This window comes from Strix aluco, chromosome 2 (assembly GCF_031877795.1).
Source record: "Strix aluco isolate bStrAlu1 chromosome 2, bStrAlu1.hap1, whole genome shotgun sequence".
NCBI classification, from domain to species: Eukaryota; Metazoa; Chordata; class Aves; order Strigiformes; family Strigidae; genus Strix; species Strix aluco.
Genome location: NC_133932.1, coordinates 107,125,759 through 107,145,314, shown reverse-complemented (window position 1 = coordinate 107,145,314; position 19,556 = coordinate 107,125,759). Strand labels below are relative to the sequence as shown.

General features: G+C 38.8%; 1 protein-coding gene across 4 annotated transcripts in view; it reads right to left on the bottom strand.

Moving 5' to 3' along the window:
- Positions 1-19,556, bottom strand: part of RB1 (RB transcriptional corepressor 1) — an 82,929-nt gene that overhangs the window by 10,466 nt on the left and 52,907 nt on the right. The window contains exon 1 of one of the 4 annotated variants that reach the window (XM_074815688.1): positions 3,181-3,204. The exons of the other annotated variants lie outside the window; for them this stretch is intronic. Coding sequence (XP_074671789.1) covers positions 3,181-3,198 — 18 coding nt within the window. The 5' untranslated portion in view covers positions 3,199-3,204. Of the gene's footprint in view, positions 1-3,180; positions 3,205-19,556 lie in introns of those variants that run through there. 4 annotated transcript variants of the gene reach the window in all.

Sequence of the window (19,556 nt, the reverse complement as noted above, 5' to 3'; positions counted from 1 at the left end):
CTTTCTGTGTACTGAGGAGTGCATGCACTTCTCACTTGTTTCTTTCAGTGCTGCCCTTGCTGGAAATTCAGACGTGACTTTATTTCTCGTTCTTCTGGCCACTTGGCCTCTTCCTTTTTATTATTCCCATCAGTGTTTCACTGTGCTCTGAAGAATCTAAGTTTCTTTCGCAGAGCAATCACTAATTCATTGCTGAAACATCTCTTGATTTCTTGACTAAAAGTGAATCCCACTTCATTCATTTCACATTTTAGCTATTAATGACTGGGAAGGGGGTTGGTAAAGGGGAGCGAGAGATCAAGAAACAGAAGCAAAAGTTACTATTTTTGAAGTTAGCACTTGAGAACAGCAGTTCCAGATCCTCTCTCAACTCCGCTTCAATTTTCACTACACAGTGTTATTTCATTAGGTAAGGTGAGGGGACACAGCAGATTGCTACCTATGGAAGGGACTGCCTATTTTTGCATCATTTCCACTCCTCCTCTTCTACTTGCCAGCACTGACAATCAGTCAACCTCCACATAAGTCAATTTGATGAACTAAACCAGCAGAAAGTTAACAGCAAAAGCACAACCAGATTTAAGCCAGCTCTGCAGAGAGTCACAGAGCCAGAAGCATTAAGAAAAGACAGGGCAACAACACCATGGAGGTTGGGAGCAAAGCAGGAAAGCAGAAAACGGGGAGTACGAGATGTCCCGCTTTTACTGACAACAACCTGTTCAATCAGCTGGTTGTCTGGAATTTATGAAACCTACCACTGCTTTCCATCAGTTAGATGAACTACAGTTAACAAGAGGATATTCTTTGTGTAGAAACATCTATATACAGAGACCAAGTAGCATCTTTTCATGCTCCAATGGAACAATTACATCTTTCCTGGCTCCCACAAATACTAATTGTCACTGTGGTTAACAATGTGACAAAACAAATGGGGTGTTGTCACCCAGCTGGCCCCCAGCAGCACAGAGCAGCCAGCATCAGCAGTGGTGGGATGGGAGAAAGCACCGACTCAACACGTGCACTTGGGCAAACCACGGTTGGGTGCCTAACCTGACTGCAGAAACTGCGGTTGCACAAGGCAGGAAAAGGTTACTTAGTTTTCAGACCTGGTGAAATTTAAGGTAGGTGTTATGCCGATCACAATTTCCACCTTACAGCTAAAAGGATTTTAGACAAAGCCCTGTGAGCTCTTCCCCAAGGACCCCTACCACTCTTGCTGGTAGCTTTTCAAATGCACAGCCATGTAGCTGGAAAAGAGAAGTAGGGTCTACACTGATGAGACTGCTGCTTCACAAAAAAACCTGATGTATGCACTAATGTAGAAATATGCAGAGATGAATTCTCTCAAATGCATCTACACACCACACTGCAAAATCGATGGGTTTAGTTACAACCTTGCCTCCTTTCTCTATATTTAAATGTGAAAAACGCTTCTACTTAGGGAATCTGAAGCGCATTCTAGAGCTTACAGGGAGTTTTCAAGCTTATCAGGGCAAACTCTGGTCAGCTTTAGTTCCACTACTTGGTACTCAACAATCTACCTCTCGCTTGAATAAGCCAAATATAATATAATTAACGGGACAATTACCAGTCCTCTAAGTAATCGTCACAAAAGGACTTTAACCCCCGGGTCCAGCTTTATTGAACAGGAATGTTTATCAGTAAGCTGTTTCTAAAGAAACATTAATCATGCTATCTTACAAATTTTATATTGCTTTGTGAAGCTTTTAAGCAGCATTCCAGGTGAACAGGTCACCTCCGATGCATTCCTTTCACTTGAAAGGAGTTTTGCAGTTTTTACTTTAATTTAATGGTAAGTGATTAATGTTACTAGATGCAGCCACAGAGTAAGTTTTACTAATTAAGTGAAATGCTGCTTTTCATTTGAGACTTCCCTGAAATGGCTAGAGAAGCCCCATTTTATTAGTGTGAAAAGGGAAAAAGCAATTAAGACCTAAAATTTCTCAGGGTCAAATGACCACTGGTATCAGAATGAAGACTAAGACTGAAATTTCACTCAGTCCCCTCTCACACTACCCAAGGCTAAGTATAACTCTGCAATGCTAAACTCCATTAGTTAAGTGGGACTTCGTTAAGTGAGCCTCTGCAGGATGTTTTCCTGCAGCAACACCTGCATTGCAAGTATCTGCAGTGATTTTTCCCAATCTGAAAGCTCCTTTTATGGACAAAACAGGCAGAATGTCTTGCTGGCTCATCTTTATTTGGCTATGATGAAACTACAGGATACACAGGTGCTTCCCAGCTTCCTGCTCTTTACATCAGCTCTGTCCCAACAACATGTTTAATTGGACTTTGGTTTCCATGAAAAGATTAAACGAAAGACCTAAATCCTTAAATATGGGGAACAGCTACCATGAGGTTTGGGTGTCGTCCACTGACTACAGAGGAAGGCCCTGAGCAGCTTTATTCTCAGCAGTGCTAATTATCAGTTTGCAGTATTTTTAAAAACAGCTTTAGTCTTTGTTTTCTGTTTTTATTCTTTATAATAATTTCCTAATAGATTTTCAGGTTTTAGTTATTTGTCCACAATAAATTTTAAGGCAGTGTTTATCACTAAACTGTGTACATCTCAATGCCAAGCTCCCTTGGGCTTGTTTTTTGATTTATTATATAATCAACAACACCTCAAATTATTGAATCAGTCAATATAATACATAATATTAAGAAATGTTCTTCTTCACAATATGCTAAAAGGTGGCTGTGATTTTGCAAGGCAAAACAAAGGCAATTTAGAATTGATGGCCTTGGAATGCAAGTGCTAGGATGGGATCGGCGTGAACTACTTCCACCCCTCCTTCCCATGACAGAATTGCACACCCAGAAAGTTGACTTTTGCTTGCAATTGTATTTTCAGAAACTTCACAACAATTAGTATTCAGAATTCTGAAATAATTTAGGCCTGCCAAAACAAAATATACTTCACAGTCTAAATTTAAATAGTACTTACCATGAAAAAATAGTAAGATTAAGGACCGTGTTTTAACTTCATACATGAGCTGTTATATAAATTATGTTCCTATTAGAGCTTGTTCTTACAAAACTTATAAAGAAAAACATTAATAACTGCAGTGTTAATGGTTTAATTCATATAAGAATACTGACAGATCTGCTTTTAACTCCTTAGAGCAAATGTATGTTTAATACAAGTCCTATTCCTACCTTACTCATCACCAGCATTTAAGATCAAGTAATACTGTCATCAAGCTTTGTGAGGATCTCCTTTTATCTAAATGTGTAGTATACAGAGGAAGAAAAAAAAGCAGAAAAGAAACAGTGACTGTTAATTAGTTCTGGTCATTTGAAAGCAATATTTTGACGGGCTTTTCCTCCTCACACAAGAGGCTTAGAAAGTCATACACTAAAGAGGAAGTGACAAACACATACTGATACATATGCAGATCATGAAAACTTTGATTATTTGATGTCCCTGATGCAAAGCATGTGAGCAGCTGACCTGAAAGCGGGTGCCCTATCCTCAAACTTGTTTGGAATTTTCATGTTCAGTTCTCTCATGTTCCATTTTCTGATAAAATTAAAAAAGAAAAATAGTTATTGCACCAGAAAAAGAGTAATTGCTTCTGGTCTGGCACGTAGGACCCATTGTGGAAATGTGGAAGCAATTTAGGCAGTCTCTAGTGAATCATAGCCTGAGTATGCATCTTAATCTTGTGTTGCTTTAAATGATGCTGCAAATCCATTCTCTTTGCAGGTTTTCAGTAACCTAGTCTTCCTCAAATGCCTCTGGAGAAACCTGACAAATCTTAGTAGAATTCAGACATTATTTCAGAATAATCAATACCACAATTTTCAATCCCTCCACTCCCAAAATTGCTCTTCACCAGATGGTTTTATGTTAACCAACTCTCTATGTTTTACAGGATCTCTCAGCAAAGGTCCATGGGACCACCTCACTGCAGGATACAAGAGTATCATCAAGACACGCTTCCTAGCAATGGAGAAGGATGCATGTGAAAACAGCCATCAAACTTCTGAGAGGCCCACCACACATGTGTTTTCCCCAGAAATTACAGGAAAGTGTGGGGATAGATGAAAAAAAACACAAGAAGCGTATCACAGCAAGACAGTTAACAGCCACAATGAGGTATCTGGGGTGATAGCTGCTTTTAAAAACAGCAAAGTCAAGCTAAATTAAAAAGTGAAACAAATTTAGAGATGACCCAGGGATTCCAGCAACGTTTTTTCTCCAGTTTTTAAATTTTAACCATAAAGATGACAGACCTTCTGTGTTAAGATACTGACTAATACTATTGGTATGTTCAAAAATATTACACAGACTGATGATAATGCTCTGCAAATACTGACACAGTTATTCCTTTGTAGCTCTGCAAACCAATCAGCAGTTGAATATTGAAGAGAAAAATGAACCATGGTCATCAGGAGTTTTGAAAGACAGTCTACAAACAGAACTACATTTTTATTCAACTATTTTGTTTAAACTACTCAGGATGACCCTGGAAGACTGCTACTACATGGCTTGCAGTAGGCTCTTGTATCACTTCCTTCAGAAGTTTTTCTGCTCAAGACTCACATAACTTACAGCGCTTTTTATAAAGAAAAAGAAAGGCTCGCTGAGTATCTAAGGAGTTAATATTCAGCACATTAGAGCCTTAACTACACAAAGTCAGTACAAGCCAGTATTCCACCAAAAGACAGTCTCAAACTTCTCCATCTACCTGTGCCCTCCCTCACTCCTCCCCACCATCCCCAATCCCTCTTGTGACAGTAGAGATGGAGAGCTGGTCCAGGGAACTGAGGGTTTGTTGTTGTTTTTATTTATTTGGAGATTTTCTTGTTGGTTTATGTAAACACATTTGGCAGGGGAGGCCTTAGTTTTACATTCAGAGCAGCTTCCCTATCCAGTTCACCTTATGGCAACGCAAGTGTTTGCATTTTATCAAATGACGAGACAGAAACAAGCAGCTGGAGGATGACATAAAGACAATCTTTCAGTGGCAGTACAGGGCAAAGAAAGGGAAGTTATGCCTCACAAATTCCCAGGTTTCTCCTCTAAAGCAGTCAACATGTCTTTGAATGGGGTGATCCTGTAGCAGATCTTCAGATCAGAGGCTCTGACTGGCTCCTTCAAGTAAGGCTCTTTAACGAACACGCTGCCATAGGGCAGATGGGAATACAGTTACTGGCTAAATGAGAGAGATTGAAAGTATGAATAAATGGTCAATTTTCACAGTGGAGAGAGGTTATCAGTGAAGTCTCATGCTCTCTGCTGGGACTGCTGCTGTTTAACATTCACAAATGACAGGGAAGTGTGGCAGAAGCAGGGAAGAAAAGGTTGCTAGAAGCACAAAATTATTCAGTTTTGGGAAAAAACAAGCTCACTGCAAAAAGATCTCATGACTTTCAATGATTGGATGATAAAATGGCTATAATAGTCAATGATGATAAAAGCAAAAATAATGAATGAGGAAAAAATGACATTAACCTTACATTTTAAAAAAGGACTCTGACATTAGCATTATTTAAGAAGAAAAAAACCCCTGTATTTAAGTGTGTATCATTCTGAAAACACCAACTCAACACTCAAAAGTCAAAGCTTAAAGAATTACTAGTAAAATACCAAAACAGTATATGCTAGTATAGTAGCCCATAGATTATCAGAGTCACCAAACTAAATTACCAGGCAACAGGACTGAAAGCCAAAACCATATACTTTATCATACAGCCTGAGTGTTCAGCTGTGCAAGTTACTGCTACAGAACTTAAAAGTGGAAAATATACTCTTCTTCAAAAGACAATTGCACATGTAGGTCCACAAAGCACTACAGAATACAATAATTCTTACTATGTATTTTTTGCTGAACATCATCCAAGAAGATAGCATTGTAGGCTCATCCTCCATATGTTTTTTTTCCCCAAAACAATTGCTACATGCTTCTTCCAGACAGATCTGTGGTCTGCATCGGCAGTGGTGCTACAGAAACAATCTACATCTGAAGTAATTAGCATGTTTATTACCTAGCTCCCCAGAGTAACCAGGCTTCAATATGACTAGTTCTTGGACAAATTTTACTTCTCAAGATTTTTAGGCAAGAGTCAAAGGTCTCAAAGACAAACTGAACTAATACCAGTTTTCCCCCCTCTCTGCACAAGAAACTGCGTACAATACATAAGCTAAAACCCACCCGATGTGAACCATTTGACTGTCAGAAATGACTATATCAGTTAGCAACAAAATGTCCTGCCAAAAATTTTGAGGTCGAGATAATTCTCAACAACCTTAAACTATAAAAGCACTACAGAGTGTGAAGACTTTTTCAGTACAGGAAGCGGAGAAGAGATGCTTTAAAGGACCGTTACATTAGCTGACATCTCTCAGTATTTAAGAACAACACTTCTATAGTTACTTCCATATATGAAAAATCATTACACTCAGGAGCAAAACAGCAATCAAGTACTTACTTGAAGAACTTTTGGGTCACAAAATGCCTATCTCAGTACAGAGAATTTATTTATGTAATTACTATTGCAACAATCAAACAGATTGCCACAGTACCACATCACACTTTCTAGCAGTTTCATTTCTAATTGACTTACACAGTTCCGGTTCCCAGAACAACAATTAAGAGCAGTTCCAGGAATTATTTTTCCAAGTACAAGTGGAGACATGACAATGAAGTGCCTCTGAGACTTTCAGTTAAAGCCAGTAATTCAGTTTCAAGTCTCGTGTTCTTTCCAGTTTCTCATTAGCTGGACAAATTTAGGTACAACATACCACCACCAACTCTCTTAATCCAGCTAAAAGTGGTAAGTGTGCTGGGAAACTTTTCAGACAGCAGTTTTTGAAAAAGCAGGACATTATCTTTTACCAACGTAACTGAAGAGTCAACGAATTATGAATTGAACAAAAAATGATACAACAAGATAATGTGCAGTGGATGTGGATGAGCATGTACAGAAAGACCAATTCTCTAGAACAAGTAAAATTAGCTAGGGGATGGTACACGTCCTGAAACCGTTAAGAGTAGACTGCTCTATGATGTTTAAAATCAAAAAGGACTATAAATATCTTGCAATGGGCTTTGTGTAATCTAAAAGAGAAAAATAGAACAAAGTAATTTGAGTTCCACAAACAATACGCCATGTTTCATAACAAAATGTGGCAACACGAGCATGAAAACCGTTTTATGAGATGGATTTATCAACCACTTTTAGAAAATATTTCAATCTGAAGAAAATTACACTTGACAAAGAGAAGAAAGAAAAAAATAAAGTTGTAACAAAACTATCAGCGTAACAACATTTTGGACATAAACCCATACCCTTAAGAGTTTTGATCTTAATTTGAGTCAATACTTCTGTGACTACCATTACAGAATATCTCAAGCTCAGTTACCTCAGTTTATACCTAGTATTTGCTCAAGGCAGACAAAACCTGGCAGTCACCGTGTTGTGCTTAGCTTTCAAAGCCGGAGCATATACAGAGCTTCTGAGCACTCAGCTGACAGAATTTAACAAGATGTCTCTGATTAAACATTTCTGCCTTACAGTTATTTAACAATCAGGCAAAATACAGGATAACAGAGGTACAGAGTAGTGCACTGGAAATCAGATTAACAAGGTAAGATTAAAAAAAAAGTATTTGGCTATTATTTAAATTTTCATTAAAAATACATTCTTCCCAATCTGAAAATAAATAATTGAATTTTGACAGTGTGATACAGAACAGTATCAAAATCACTGAAAACACCCCAAACTTTCCAATGTCTTGTCTAAACAGATCCGAAACAAAAAGCTGGAAGATACTGGTGTCTAGTAAATGAGGGAGTCAGAAGTGTCTTACACTAAAACACATGGAAGTGTCTTACACTAAAACATGCTGGAAGGCAGAACATTTCCCCCTTAGATATTTAGAGCAAAATGATGTGGGAAATTGCTGATTTACAGTGCTTTAACACACTTTGTTTCCAGTTTACACCATAAGGTCAAACCTCAACACTCTTCTATGTAAATACAACAGCACCATATACAATGTCTGATTACTGGGTGTCATAGAGGACAATTGCTGGTCACTACTTCATATAAAATGAGCTACTTCAATTAGGCTTGCCAGATTGGGGGACAGCAGAATGAATGGATGGAAATAATGGCATGCTGTCATTCTGAATTATTTGACTAACAAGTAACAGGTATGTAGTGAGTTGCAATATAGCCAGGTGATGGTACCATAAAATTTTTGTTGCCAACTCAACCTTCTCATTTTTAGCTTCCTTCAAGCTTGTTAAAAATTGGACCAAGGTTGGTTTTTTTTTTCCTTAGCTATCTGAACTACATAAACTACCAGAGTAGAGTGTAAAAGTAAGTGAGTTTAGAGAAAATGTGATTTTGGACAAAATTGCCTGAGTGCTGAAGTACAATAGCAAGTTAGATCCTGCTGATGCCCAGGGAAATGACACAAATTTGCATTTAAAATTCAGCACACTTCTATTTGGATGGTTTCAGAAGGATCTAGGAAAGCAACGCTAATCTTCTTCAAGTTTTAAAATCAACAGTTATAAAAAGACAAATATCATGGGGTTTTTTTCAGATATACCACATACCAGATCCCCCACTTCACATTTGAATAGCACCGATGCAAAAACTTCCCTCCCCATAGGAAGGCCTTGTGCTACACATCTATGCAGTGAAGGACCCATACTCAGTGTCCAGTCTTCCCACACGCAGCCCCTTCACCCACCCATTCTGGAATCTGAAGCCAGAACTGGGTTTGAAGGCTCCTTGCAAGACCCATGATGGCAACCAGCTGCCTCAGAAGAAGGGCCTTACAAAAGCCATGCTGGTCAAGAAGCACGCACCCAACTGGGGACTTAAAAACAAGGTTGCCCAGCTAAGACACAGGCATGTGGGTCTTGGGTCTTCATACAGATAATGAGGAAACCAAACCTCCTTTTAAACTGACAATATTTTAAAAGTAACATATCCTAAAAGAATGTCAAAATTTTGAGAACATTTTGATGCTTCATCTTTTTGGTGCTCAAATATTCCTGAGTGTAGGGAGATGTGTTTATGAAAATCAAGAAATTTGCATGTCCTCTGCTGTCTGCTTCCTCTGTGCAACACTTGCTCCTTGACCACTTACCTTTCAGTTGTATTTCTATTGGCATATAATTAAAAACTGCAACATGTCAGAAAAGAATGTACATGACTCCCTGAAGTAATAAATCAGTGACATTAGGCAATACATGAAGAGCACCTATCAACAAAGCAGTAAAACTGACTTAGCTGACAAGGTACATTAAATTACCAAATGATCAAAACCTGTGTTTCCCTTGATCTCACTGAATTACAAGTATCCTGCTGTTTCCACAAGAAAATTGTGAAATCCTTCAGTAACAAAGTGCTTTTCTATTCAAGCTCTCTAAATTTTTGTTGTGAGAAACTCAGTCACTTGTAAACAGAGAAAAAACAAAGTTTCAGTGTTTCTGATTAATCCACTATGTTTTACATCCTATTTTGAGAAAATTAAAGTCTTTTGCTCCTAGTTTTATTTCCTGAAATTTAAGGAAAATGAAATTAGCTTCTAAAGATTTTCTTTTTGTAAATTCACTTGGCCTTTTTGCAAGAAATTTCACTGAAACATATTCCCACAGAAACCTTACATTTTGCCAATATGTTTTCTAACAAAAACCATTTCAAGCTCTTTCTGCTAGTCCTACAATCAAGTTGTGGTATCTCTTTTATCAATTTCAAAATAGCAGCTCACTGATCAGTGTTTTAAAAGGCATCATACTAATTTTAAAACTTGATCATGCTGTGAACTACCATTGTGCGTGATTTCACTGAAGTATTTGAATTCTGTTTTACTGAAGTTGCATACAACCATGTCGAACTTGGTACTGTTTACTTTCTAGGGCTCAAGCAAATGCAGGAAGGTTGGGATGACTTAGAAGCTTTCCTCTCCCTCCAGGGAATTTTAAACTGCCAGGCTTATAGAAGCCCCCCAAAATGTTTCTCTTTAGTTCTCAAACTCCAGCGTGTAAAGGTTGCACATTACACAGCAAAAGATGCAGTTTGGAGTCTGTTGAATTTTAACAGCTTCTCCTGTTATTTGCACTAGAAAAACAAACCTGAATTGCAGCTTAGCCATTTCTCCTAAACCTACCTTTCACATACTTTCTACTTGGATTATTTCCTGCCGTCAGCACACAGTGCAATACCGAAGCTTAGCATGCTTGAACTGTATAGACCTGGAGAAAAACATACCTCTCGCAGGCATGAAGACTTCAGCTACACTTACGGCCTTGAGCACAGCTATGGCAAAAGCAACTAAAAGTGCATTTTGATTGACAGGTATGTGCAGGAAGAATGTGCAGATGCATACCATGGTCAGATGGATTACATAAACAGTTTCCAATCTCAGTTATACAGATCTCCAAACACCTTTCTAACTCCCACCAGAGAAGGGAGAAAGACTAAGGGGCAGAAACAAAGGGTTCACTCTAAAAAAAAAAAAAGAAAAAAAAAAATCAATTTTATCAACTCTACTATAGAGGTGAGGTCTGAAAGGATTCTCTTAAAAGAAGTAAAATTCCCATGAAATTAAAAAGCCTGTTGTATTTTAATAAGGAAAATCTGTCTGCCTCAAAGAATTTAGAGAATAAAAAGAGGACTTAAAAACACAAGTTGACCTTGAAATTTCAACACATTGCTTCTGGTAAGGAAACAGACCATTTTCACGCTGACTTAGGTATACACATTTAAACTGTTCTGTGCATCTACACATTCCAGTGTTTTGCTACCTCTGAGGAAGACAAAGAAAGAATGCATGGATATAGCTGTCAAGTTTAAAGGACTTGCTTTGCTTTGGATGCAATTTTACTCTGCTGTCTTCATTTTCACCATAGAGAAAATGCCTGTTTCTGCTTTTGGCTAGTGTGGTATCTGTTATGGGCAGCTCCACTGACTTCACTACAAATATACTGATGTAAAACCTGCATAGAAACCAAAGCAAATATGTAAAGTATTGCAGTCCAATGTGCACCCACAAGTACAGCAAAACAGCAGACAGAAGCCTTGCATATAAACATCCCTGTTTAAGAAAAGCTCGTACAAGGCCCCTCAACTCAGACACAAAAATCAACCAGTAGGAGTTCTATTATAGAGACTTCTCTAATTTTTTTTTAACTTAAGTATCTAACAAGTTCCTCATATGTCATTCAGTGGGCATTTTCTATAGCTGTTCTGAAGCATATAAATCAATGTCTAAGCCATAGCAAAACCAAGACAGGTTTCACCATTCACTTTCAATGAAACAAGAGGCTGCAAATTAAGGTACTTCTGAAGTTAGACCCACAAATGACAATCTCAAAGAACCTGAATTTATCTTTCTGCTGCCTGACTCTCTATTCTAACTGCAGGTGACATGAGGTACCTGTAGCATATTTGTCTGTGATCTTCTCTCTAGATTGGCAGACATGAGCCTTGGACTGTAACGTGACAAGGAAAATGGAAACTAGTACCAATATCAAAGACAGCGTTCCCAAAGCACCCACCACTCTGAAGTCAGTAAGAAAACTTACAGCATCTTCAATGGAATCCTGATTGGATATTTGCCTTACAAAGCTGTCATCCTTTATCACCCCTATTCATCTCAAACAGGAAAGCATGACTATGCACAGTATGTCTGTATTACTGCTCATTTTTATCCTCCTTTGTGAAAATATTAACCAGGCTTACATGGCTCTTTTTTATTATATTGTAAATATAATTATTTGAAACCTTTTACATGAAAATAAATTATAGGGTAGTAGACCAGAAGCACAGATCTCACTCTTAAGCTTAGCAGAGGCTCACACAGCCAACACTAAGTTAATGTCTGGCCAAGAGTCAAAACAATAAAGATTTGAAAGCCTCAAAGTTGAACATTCTACCACAACACTTACAGCAGTTTCACAATTGGCTTAAATCAGTTCAAGTGCACTGGTGCTTCTCTAAGTTACACATCTGCACTTTCTGCTTCATCCCCTGCTTTAGCACAGTTACAACTATGGAAATTATGTATTCGTTAGGATTAGTTTAAAACCAAATAGTTCTCCTCATTCAGCTGAGTGCGCATATACACACAGCACAAGGGAAGAAGCAGAAAGAGAAGCCTGGAGGGATGGCAGTAGGATTACTTTGGGCAGCAGCCTGTATTTAAACTGTTTAAGTCAGTCATAAAAACCATATCAGAACTCAATGAATTCAAGTACAGAGAGAGTTAAGGTAATATTTGTAAGCAGAAGTAGGACCTTTGCGGTCTTTCCTAAATAACGGGTACCTAATCCACTCACTCTTAGCCCCTGCCCCAGTATCAACCAATATTTCTTTGTTTCTTTCAAACATGATGTAACTACTGAAACTTAGAGCTAATGATTTTCAATACTACTGCTTTTACCTCAGATTAGAAGGACTTGTGTAGCCAAAAGTTAATTTTTTTCCATCTATACCACTGAACCACTAAACCACCACAGACAACAGCTGAGAAAGTTTGACAAAACCCAGAAACTTGAGTAAGGGGTGTGCAGGACAGCATATGCTTAATAGATCTTGTTAGATCTCATTCTAACACCACCACTGAAAGTACCTGAAGGAGCCAAACCCCACTGCATGGACAGCTCACTGGGAACTGCAGGGGAAAGCTTCTGTTCTCAATGTAGTCCCTTTTTCTGAGGCTAAGCAACCTTGTTTCAGAGGACTCGCTCTCTTATAGCAAAGGATGAGAAATACCTCATAACGAGAGCACTTGCTCAGAGTTTGAAACGAGGGTTCCGGCCTCCCCTCTCCTGCCAGGGTCAAACCGATGTCTCCCAGACAAACGCTTTGCCCCTTCCAGGAAGATTATTAATACAGATCCAAGTGAAAATGGTGCATTTGTGACAAATGTTCTTTCAACCAACTTTGACCTCTGCAGAAGCTCGGCTGATGAAAAAATGGCTCTGCCGTTTCTCATGTACTCTGTCTTTTCCATTTGAGAGCCTCACTCCACTCCTTCCAAGATTTCAGCAGAAAATTTTAAAGTATCATGCCAGAAACATGTTCTTTGTCCCTCCTACAAAGTTTTGACATTTCCTTTCTTACCTTCTAGGTATTAGTTGATTGCCATCCTGTAAATAAAAGTGCTAAACATGGTCAACAACGTAATAAAAAAGTTCATAAAGTACTGCATTTGTTTCATAGAACTTCAGGATATGGGCTGGAAGAAAAGAGCAGTTGGGGGGGAACTCAGCTGAATTACTTGTAATTGCTGTTTACCAGTACTAATGATATGCTAAATGATAATTTAAGTGATCTTATGATGCAGAATTTAAAGAGGTTATTTGCTGACTTAAACATTTAGCAAGTTATAGTTCTTCACATTAATCAAGTCCAAGTTCTGCTTTTTGGCAGCACTTCTCCCCTGACAAGCATTTTCATGTCAGTATTTATCTACACTAATTAGCTTACCAGCTTGAACAACTCTTATGGAACTTTTTTTTTCCTTACTTCTTACATTCCAGTTTTGTGAAGGAAACCAAGTTAATACCAGAGGTATTTTTTTTAAACTATATGAATTCACATAAATCTTATTGAATGACTATGGTAAATTCTTTCAATAGCTTCATAATGTTATCCTTTATGAAAAAGAGAATAGGAATGTGACTGCAGGCTTTGTGCTATCTCTGACAAGTAGAAGTTAAAATCCTCTCAAAGTCAGATGCCTCCATTCAGCCAAAACTGCAGGAGGCTGCAAGCACCTGATGAGGTGATTGCAAGTAATTTGGCATGGGAGTGAAATACATCCTCAAGAACTATGTGGATAAACACCAGTAAGCCTGATATGGAACCAGCCTACCTCAATCCTGGCCAGGGAATACATGGTGGGCAAAAACTTAAACTAAAGATCTGAAAAATAAAAAGTAATTGCCTTAGAATTAAACAAATGACAAATTTCTTTCTACAAGTTCTGTTCCCCTGACCCATTTCATACTGTATGTCTGGCATAGCCTCCAAAATAATTCATGAAGCTTCTTCCATTTCCTTCCTATTGTTCCTCATATTTGCTTATTATAGCAGCTGATTTTTTTTTTATAAAACATGTTTTGCTCTTGCAAAGTATTTTGAATAAGAATTTTTAGTCATGGAACATTTGGCAAATTTCTGCCAACTTCAATTAAACTTTGAATACCTAAGATTTAGAAAGTATAAGCTTAAGTAGGGCCAGAACTTGCTACAGCGTTAGGGAAAGCCGTTTGACTTATTTCCTGTGTATAAGATGGAGAGACATTTCAAATACTGACATTATTTCAACCATGTTTACAGACTGACTGAGTAAACACATACTTTTTTAAAGTTCAAAAAAATATAAATGAGAGTTCAGGAACTCAGGTATTTCGTTCTAATTAAGGCATCCTCTCTTCCTACCTGACATTTTAGAAATTCCTTTCACCTTATTCCTATCCATTGAAAATCATGTTCCTAAGTTTGTTTACTAATCCTTTTTCCATTTTCCTTCCCTCTGAACAACATCAATGTCCACTTTTCAAGCTTTTCATCTTTACGATTCTCTACTCTGCTTTTTAGCCTATCCCTTTTAAACCACTCAATACATACACTAAAGCACAAAAAGATTTCATGTTATCTAACCTCTACTAGCCTACTGTAAGATCAACTAGAATTACTTATATATCATAATCATCTGATGTCTAACATACACTTCTAATGCACGATGCCACGCTGCCTCTTCTCCAGGGAATACGCTGCAGTATACTCAAAAAAGTTTTCCTGAATTAATCTGTAACTCCAAACACCACCTCAGGATATATCTGGATATGTTATAAACTGACAACTCTCCATGTCATTGTCCCTAATAAACAACTGTACAATGTCTACTACACACACTGTAGGGTCCCTGGAAATACTGTACTACACAGTAGCAGAACCATTTCCAGTTATCTTTCAAGAATTTCCTATCTTGTCAAGTGGGCTCATTAAACTACTCTGAAGATGCGATGGAAACGGTGATTTTCTTTGTGCAAAGTAATTTCTTCCTTACAGTGACACTATATAAAGGGTTAGAGGCTTAAATCAGCAACCCCTAAAATGTATACACACACACTGTTCATAGCTAGACAAAATGAAGAATTGAAAGTTGAGCCTGCAGGGAGGGGTAAGCAGGTGCGGCATTTCTTACCCGCTCTTGCTGCATAATATTAGAGGGAGGTGAGGGCCACTGTTTTACATGTATCAGATATCAAATGGACATGTTGATAATATCCAATTATTGCTTGCTCCCTCTGGATATCTTTATAATTGCGTTCTCAGAAAAACTTACTTTGCACATCAAAACATTTGAGAGTGTAAGCAAAACCTGCTGCTGGGACTTTCCATGAGTTACACAAAAAATGCAACTCAAGAACCTTCGTGTAAGTATTTATCAGTCATCTGTTAGTGGCCTAAAACATTGCTGTAACTGCTCATGTGTATTTACAATGCAAACAACCAATCTGCATATTCCATGACACCATTTACATAATTCCAGGTAAGCGTAACATGTTCATTAGCATTAACTGGACCTCTGAGATAACAAAGCTTCTTTTACTGTTTGACACTGCACATTTCTATTAGTGCTATCACAAAAATTACTTTCAAACTTGCAGTACTGTGCTTTACACTGCCAAGAACCAGCTCTAAAATGTAAGCAGAGGGCATATATCACAGAATCATCTAGGTTGGAAAAGACCATGAAGATCATCTAGTCCAACCATTAACCTAACACTGACCGTTCCCAACTACACCATATCCCTCAGCACTATGTCAACCCAACTCTTAAACACCTCCAGGGATGGGGACTCCACCACCTCCCTGGGCAGCCCATTCCAACACCTAACAACCCATTCTGTAAAGAAATACTTCCTAATATCCAGTCTAAACCCTCCCTGGTGCAACTTGAGGCCATTCCCTCTTGTCTTATCGCTTGTTACTTGGTTAAAGAGACTCATCCCCAGCTCTCTGCAACCTCCTTTCAGGTAGTTGTAGAGGGCGATGAGGTCTCCCCTCAGCCTCCTCTTCTCCAGACTAAACAACCCCAGTTCCCTCAGCCGCTCCTCGTACGACATGTGCTCCAGACCCTTCACCAGCTTCGTTGCCCTTCTCTGGACACACTCGAGTAATTCAATGTCCTTTTTGTAGTGAGGGGCCCAAAACTGAACACAGTAATCGAGGTGCGGCCTCACCAGTGCCGAGTACAGGGGTAAGATCACTTCCCTGTCCCTGCTGGCCACGCTATTTCTGATACAAGCCAGGATGCCATTGGCCTTCTTGGCCACCTGGGCACACTGCTGGCTCATGTTCAGCCGGCTGTCAATCAACACCCCCAGGTCCCTCTCTGACTGGCAGCTCTCCAGCCACTCCTCCCCAAGCCTGTAGCTCTGCTGGGGGTTGTTGTGGCCCAAGTGCAGCACCCGGCATTTGGCCTTATTGAAACTCCTACAGTTGGCCTTAGTCCATCGCTCCAGCCTGTCCAGGTCTCTCTGCAGAGCCTCCCTACCCTCGAGCAGATCAACACTCCCACCCAACTTGGTGTCATCTGCAAACTTACTGAGGGTGCACTCGATCCCCTCGTCTAGATCATCAATAAAGATGTTAAACAGGAGAGGCCCCAAAACCGAGCCCTGGGGGACACCACTCGTGACCGGCCGCCAACCGGATTTAACTCCGTTCACCACAACTCTTTGGGCCCGGCCATCCAACCAGTTTTTTACCCAGCAAAGCGTGCGATCATCCAAGCCTCGAGCAGCCAGTTTTGCCAGGAGAATGCTGTGGGAAATTGTGTCAAAGGCCTTACTAAAGTCAAGGTAAACTGCATCCACAGCCTTTCCCTCATCCAATAAGCAGGTCGCCCTGTTGTAGAAGGAGATCAGGTTTGTCAAGCAGGACCTGCCTTTCATAAACCCATGCTGACTGGGCCTGATATCATATTTTCTGAAATGAAATATTCTAAAAATATCTTCAGAACTCATATGACAAACTCCAGTACAGAGTTCTGCACTTTTCTCCATCACTGTGCATGGAAAGCTTTTCCCAAAACCCTGCTCCAAAAAGCTTTCAGCAAAATCAAAATGAAACAAGAGTGTCAAATTAGTGGTATTTTTAAAGATGCTCCCATTTTCCCATTCTCTTAAGAAGTTCCCCGTAAGTTAGAGTATTTAGAAAGCCTCAAGCAGACTTGTAGGTATTCTGAAGAATTACATTAGGCTAAGGGATACTGTGACAGCTGAACACAGTCCCAACAGCAGCACTTCAGATCCAAAATTCCATTTCAAAGGAGAAGGTTCCAGCTAGGAAAGCAACAGAATATAATTATTTACCCTTTAGTTACTTACAAATTATTAATCAACATGTTGGTTTTCCTTTCTGCCTATATCAGCTTTTACATAGTATTTCTTAAGCAAAAAACATGTTCTCTGTAGTCCACTTCTCTTTATAATACTAGGTATATAAAGGACAGTATAGGAAACAGCAAGGAAGAGACTTCATGTAACTAACTGAAGTGGTTCAAAGAAACTGCTTACCCACGGACATACAACAAATACCGTGAAGAAGTTGCTTCAGAACTATAATTTGACTAAAACCTGCATTTCTTGAAGCATGATTATCATAGTCTTTGCACATATTTTTAAGAACAAAGAACCAAAGCAATCCTTTGTTCTCAAGTTAGAGAGACTGCAACCCAAAATACCTTTACTTTCTCTCCTTGAATCCAAGAGAAAATAAAAAGGATTCTAGCAGCCTGAATTTAGACAGGAGAGAAATTGTTTCCTCTTTCTGCAAGCAGGAGAGGAGTAGTTGTGCTTCCTATAAAGGAAACTGAAATGCTTCTCTTTTCTCTTTAGAATTGTTTCAAATGCACAGGAATTAATAACTCTCGTTTTATTCTGAGCTTCCCTTTCCCTTCTCAAGCAATTATACATACAGAGAAATTATTTTAAATTAGAGAACCTAATAGAGTCACAGCCCAAATACTTCAGCTTCTCTTGCCTTTTTTTTTTTAGTATTTGAAAAATTTTTGGCAGCTATGTATTTGAACATAGCTAGTAAAAGAAAAACTCATCAGGAAGACTGGTTCTAGAAGATCAAACTTTCAGCAGAAAATATTTACAGTTTTCTTTTAACTTTTACTTGTAATTTATATGTGTAGTTTCATTTGCATTAAGCTAACAAGTTTCCTGATATGGAGGAGCCTTTGACTGGCTATGCCGTAGTCATGCAGGATTAGTCTGCCTAAATAAAAATAGTCTGTTCACCGTAAGTCTTACAATACTCATTTAAAGACTTGCCTACTACACTGGAAAATTTTTAAGGGGGGAAAAAGGGAATTTTTCAGTGCACTAACTACTTCACACTGTCTCCATGGGTGGACACCATCACTGCCATTTAAGAAGGCAGTAAGCCACTTACCAGAAGCAGTCTTACAGTGATTTATGAGTGTCTGAGCAGGCAGCTCCTGAAAGGTAGCTCAGAAGATCGAAGGTCCCAGCCCTGTTTTCTCTGTACCTACTTCTCCATAGACTTACGGAGTTGAGTCAAGTGAAGTCTCTTAATAGATCCTTTTGCTTGGCAGGAATCTAATCTAAAAATACAAGATTTTAATCTTCCTACATATTTATAGCATTCACTAGCCACTGTAATTATCTCAATATCATATTTAATAAAGGGTTCTTCATCCAAGGACTTAAAACTATATTTAACCATTAAGATGGCCCCACATCCCAGTGAGGAAGTGAGCAAGCTCTTACACAGAAGGAAGCTAAAGCACAAAGTCATAAAAAACTTTGCCAGGATTGGAACAGAAAATCTGTGGCACAGCCTGAAACAGACTTCCTGGCTCCCAGCCCTATGTCTCAACCGTAATAAATTCCTTCCTGTACATACACACACTCAGAGAGAAACTCCAGTAAATAGACTAAAAATGCTAAAATCCATTAAAATGATTGGATAAGTAATAACACTTAGGGCAAAGAAAATACTGTCCTGACAGGGTTTGTCTTCACTGCAACAGATAGCACAAGTTCTTTTGCATAAACTTGCTTAACCGAAGTGAGAACAAATGCCTGTACTGTGACATAGTCATGCCTCTATAAGCAGTAACATTAGTTACGGAATAATAGAGTTACATACAGTATTTTCTGCATCTGACATCTTCATTTAACAATGCATACTCTGGCTTTGGGAGCACTGTAAGAATTTATTACAACATTAATGTTGAAGTTGTTTTTTTCTGCTAAAGTAAGAGCTTTTAGTAGTAGCATCAGTGCCAGGCTAAATGCAGTACATAAGACAAGTTCAAAATGCATTTCACCTTTGACTATAACTTCTGTTTGAGTCCAGCACTGAAGAGTAGGGTAACACCAGAGGAACACTGGCCAAAACAACTCCAAAGGCCTGGGAAGCCTTCCAATACTTTACTTCAGTGAAATATTTCTTTACCACTCAACTTGGACTTCTTAAGGAATCCTGCCTGTGTCCTCAATGAGAGCAAG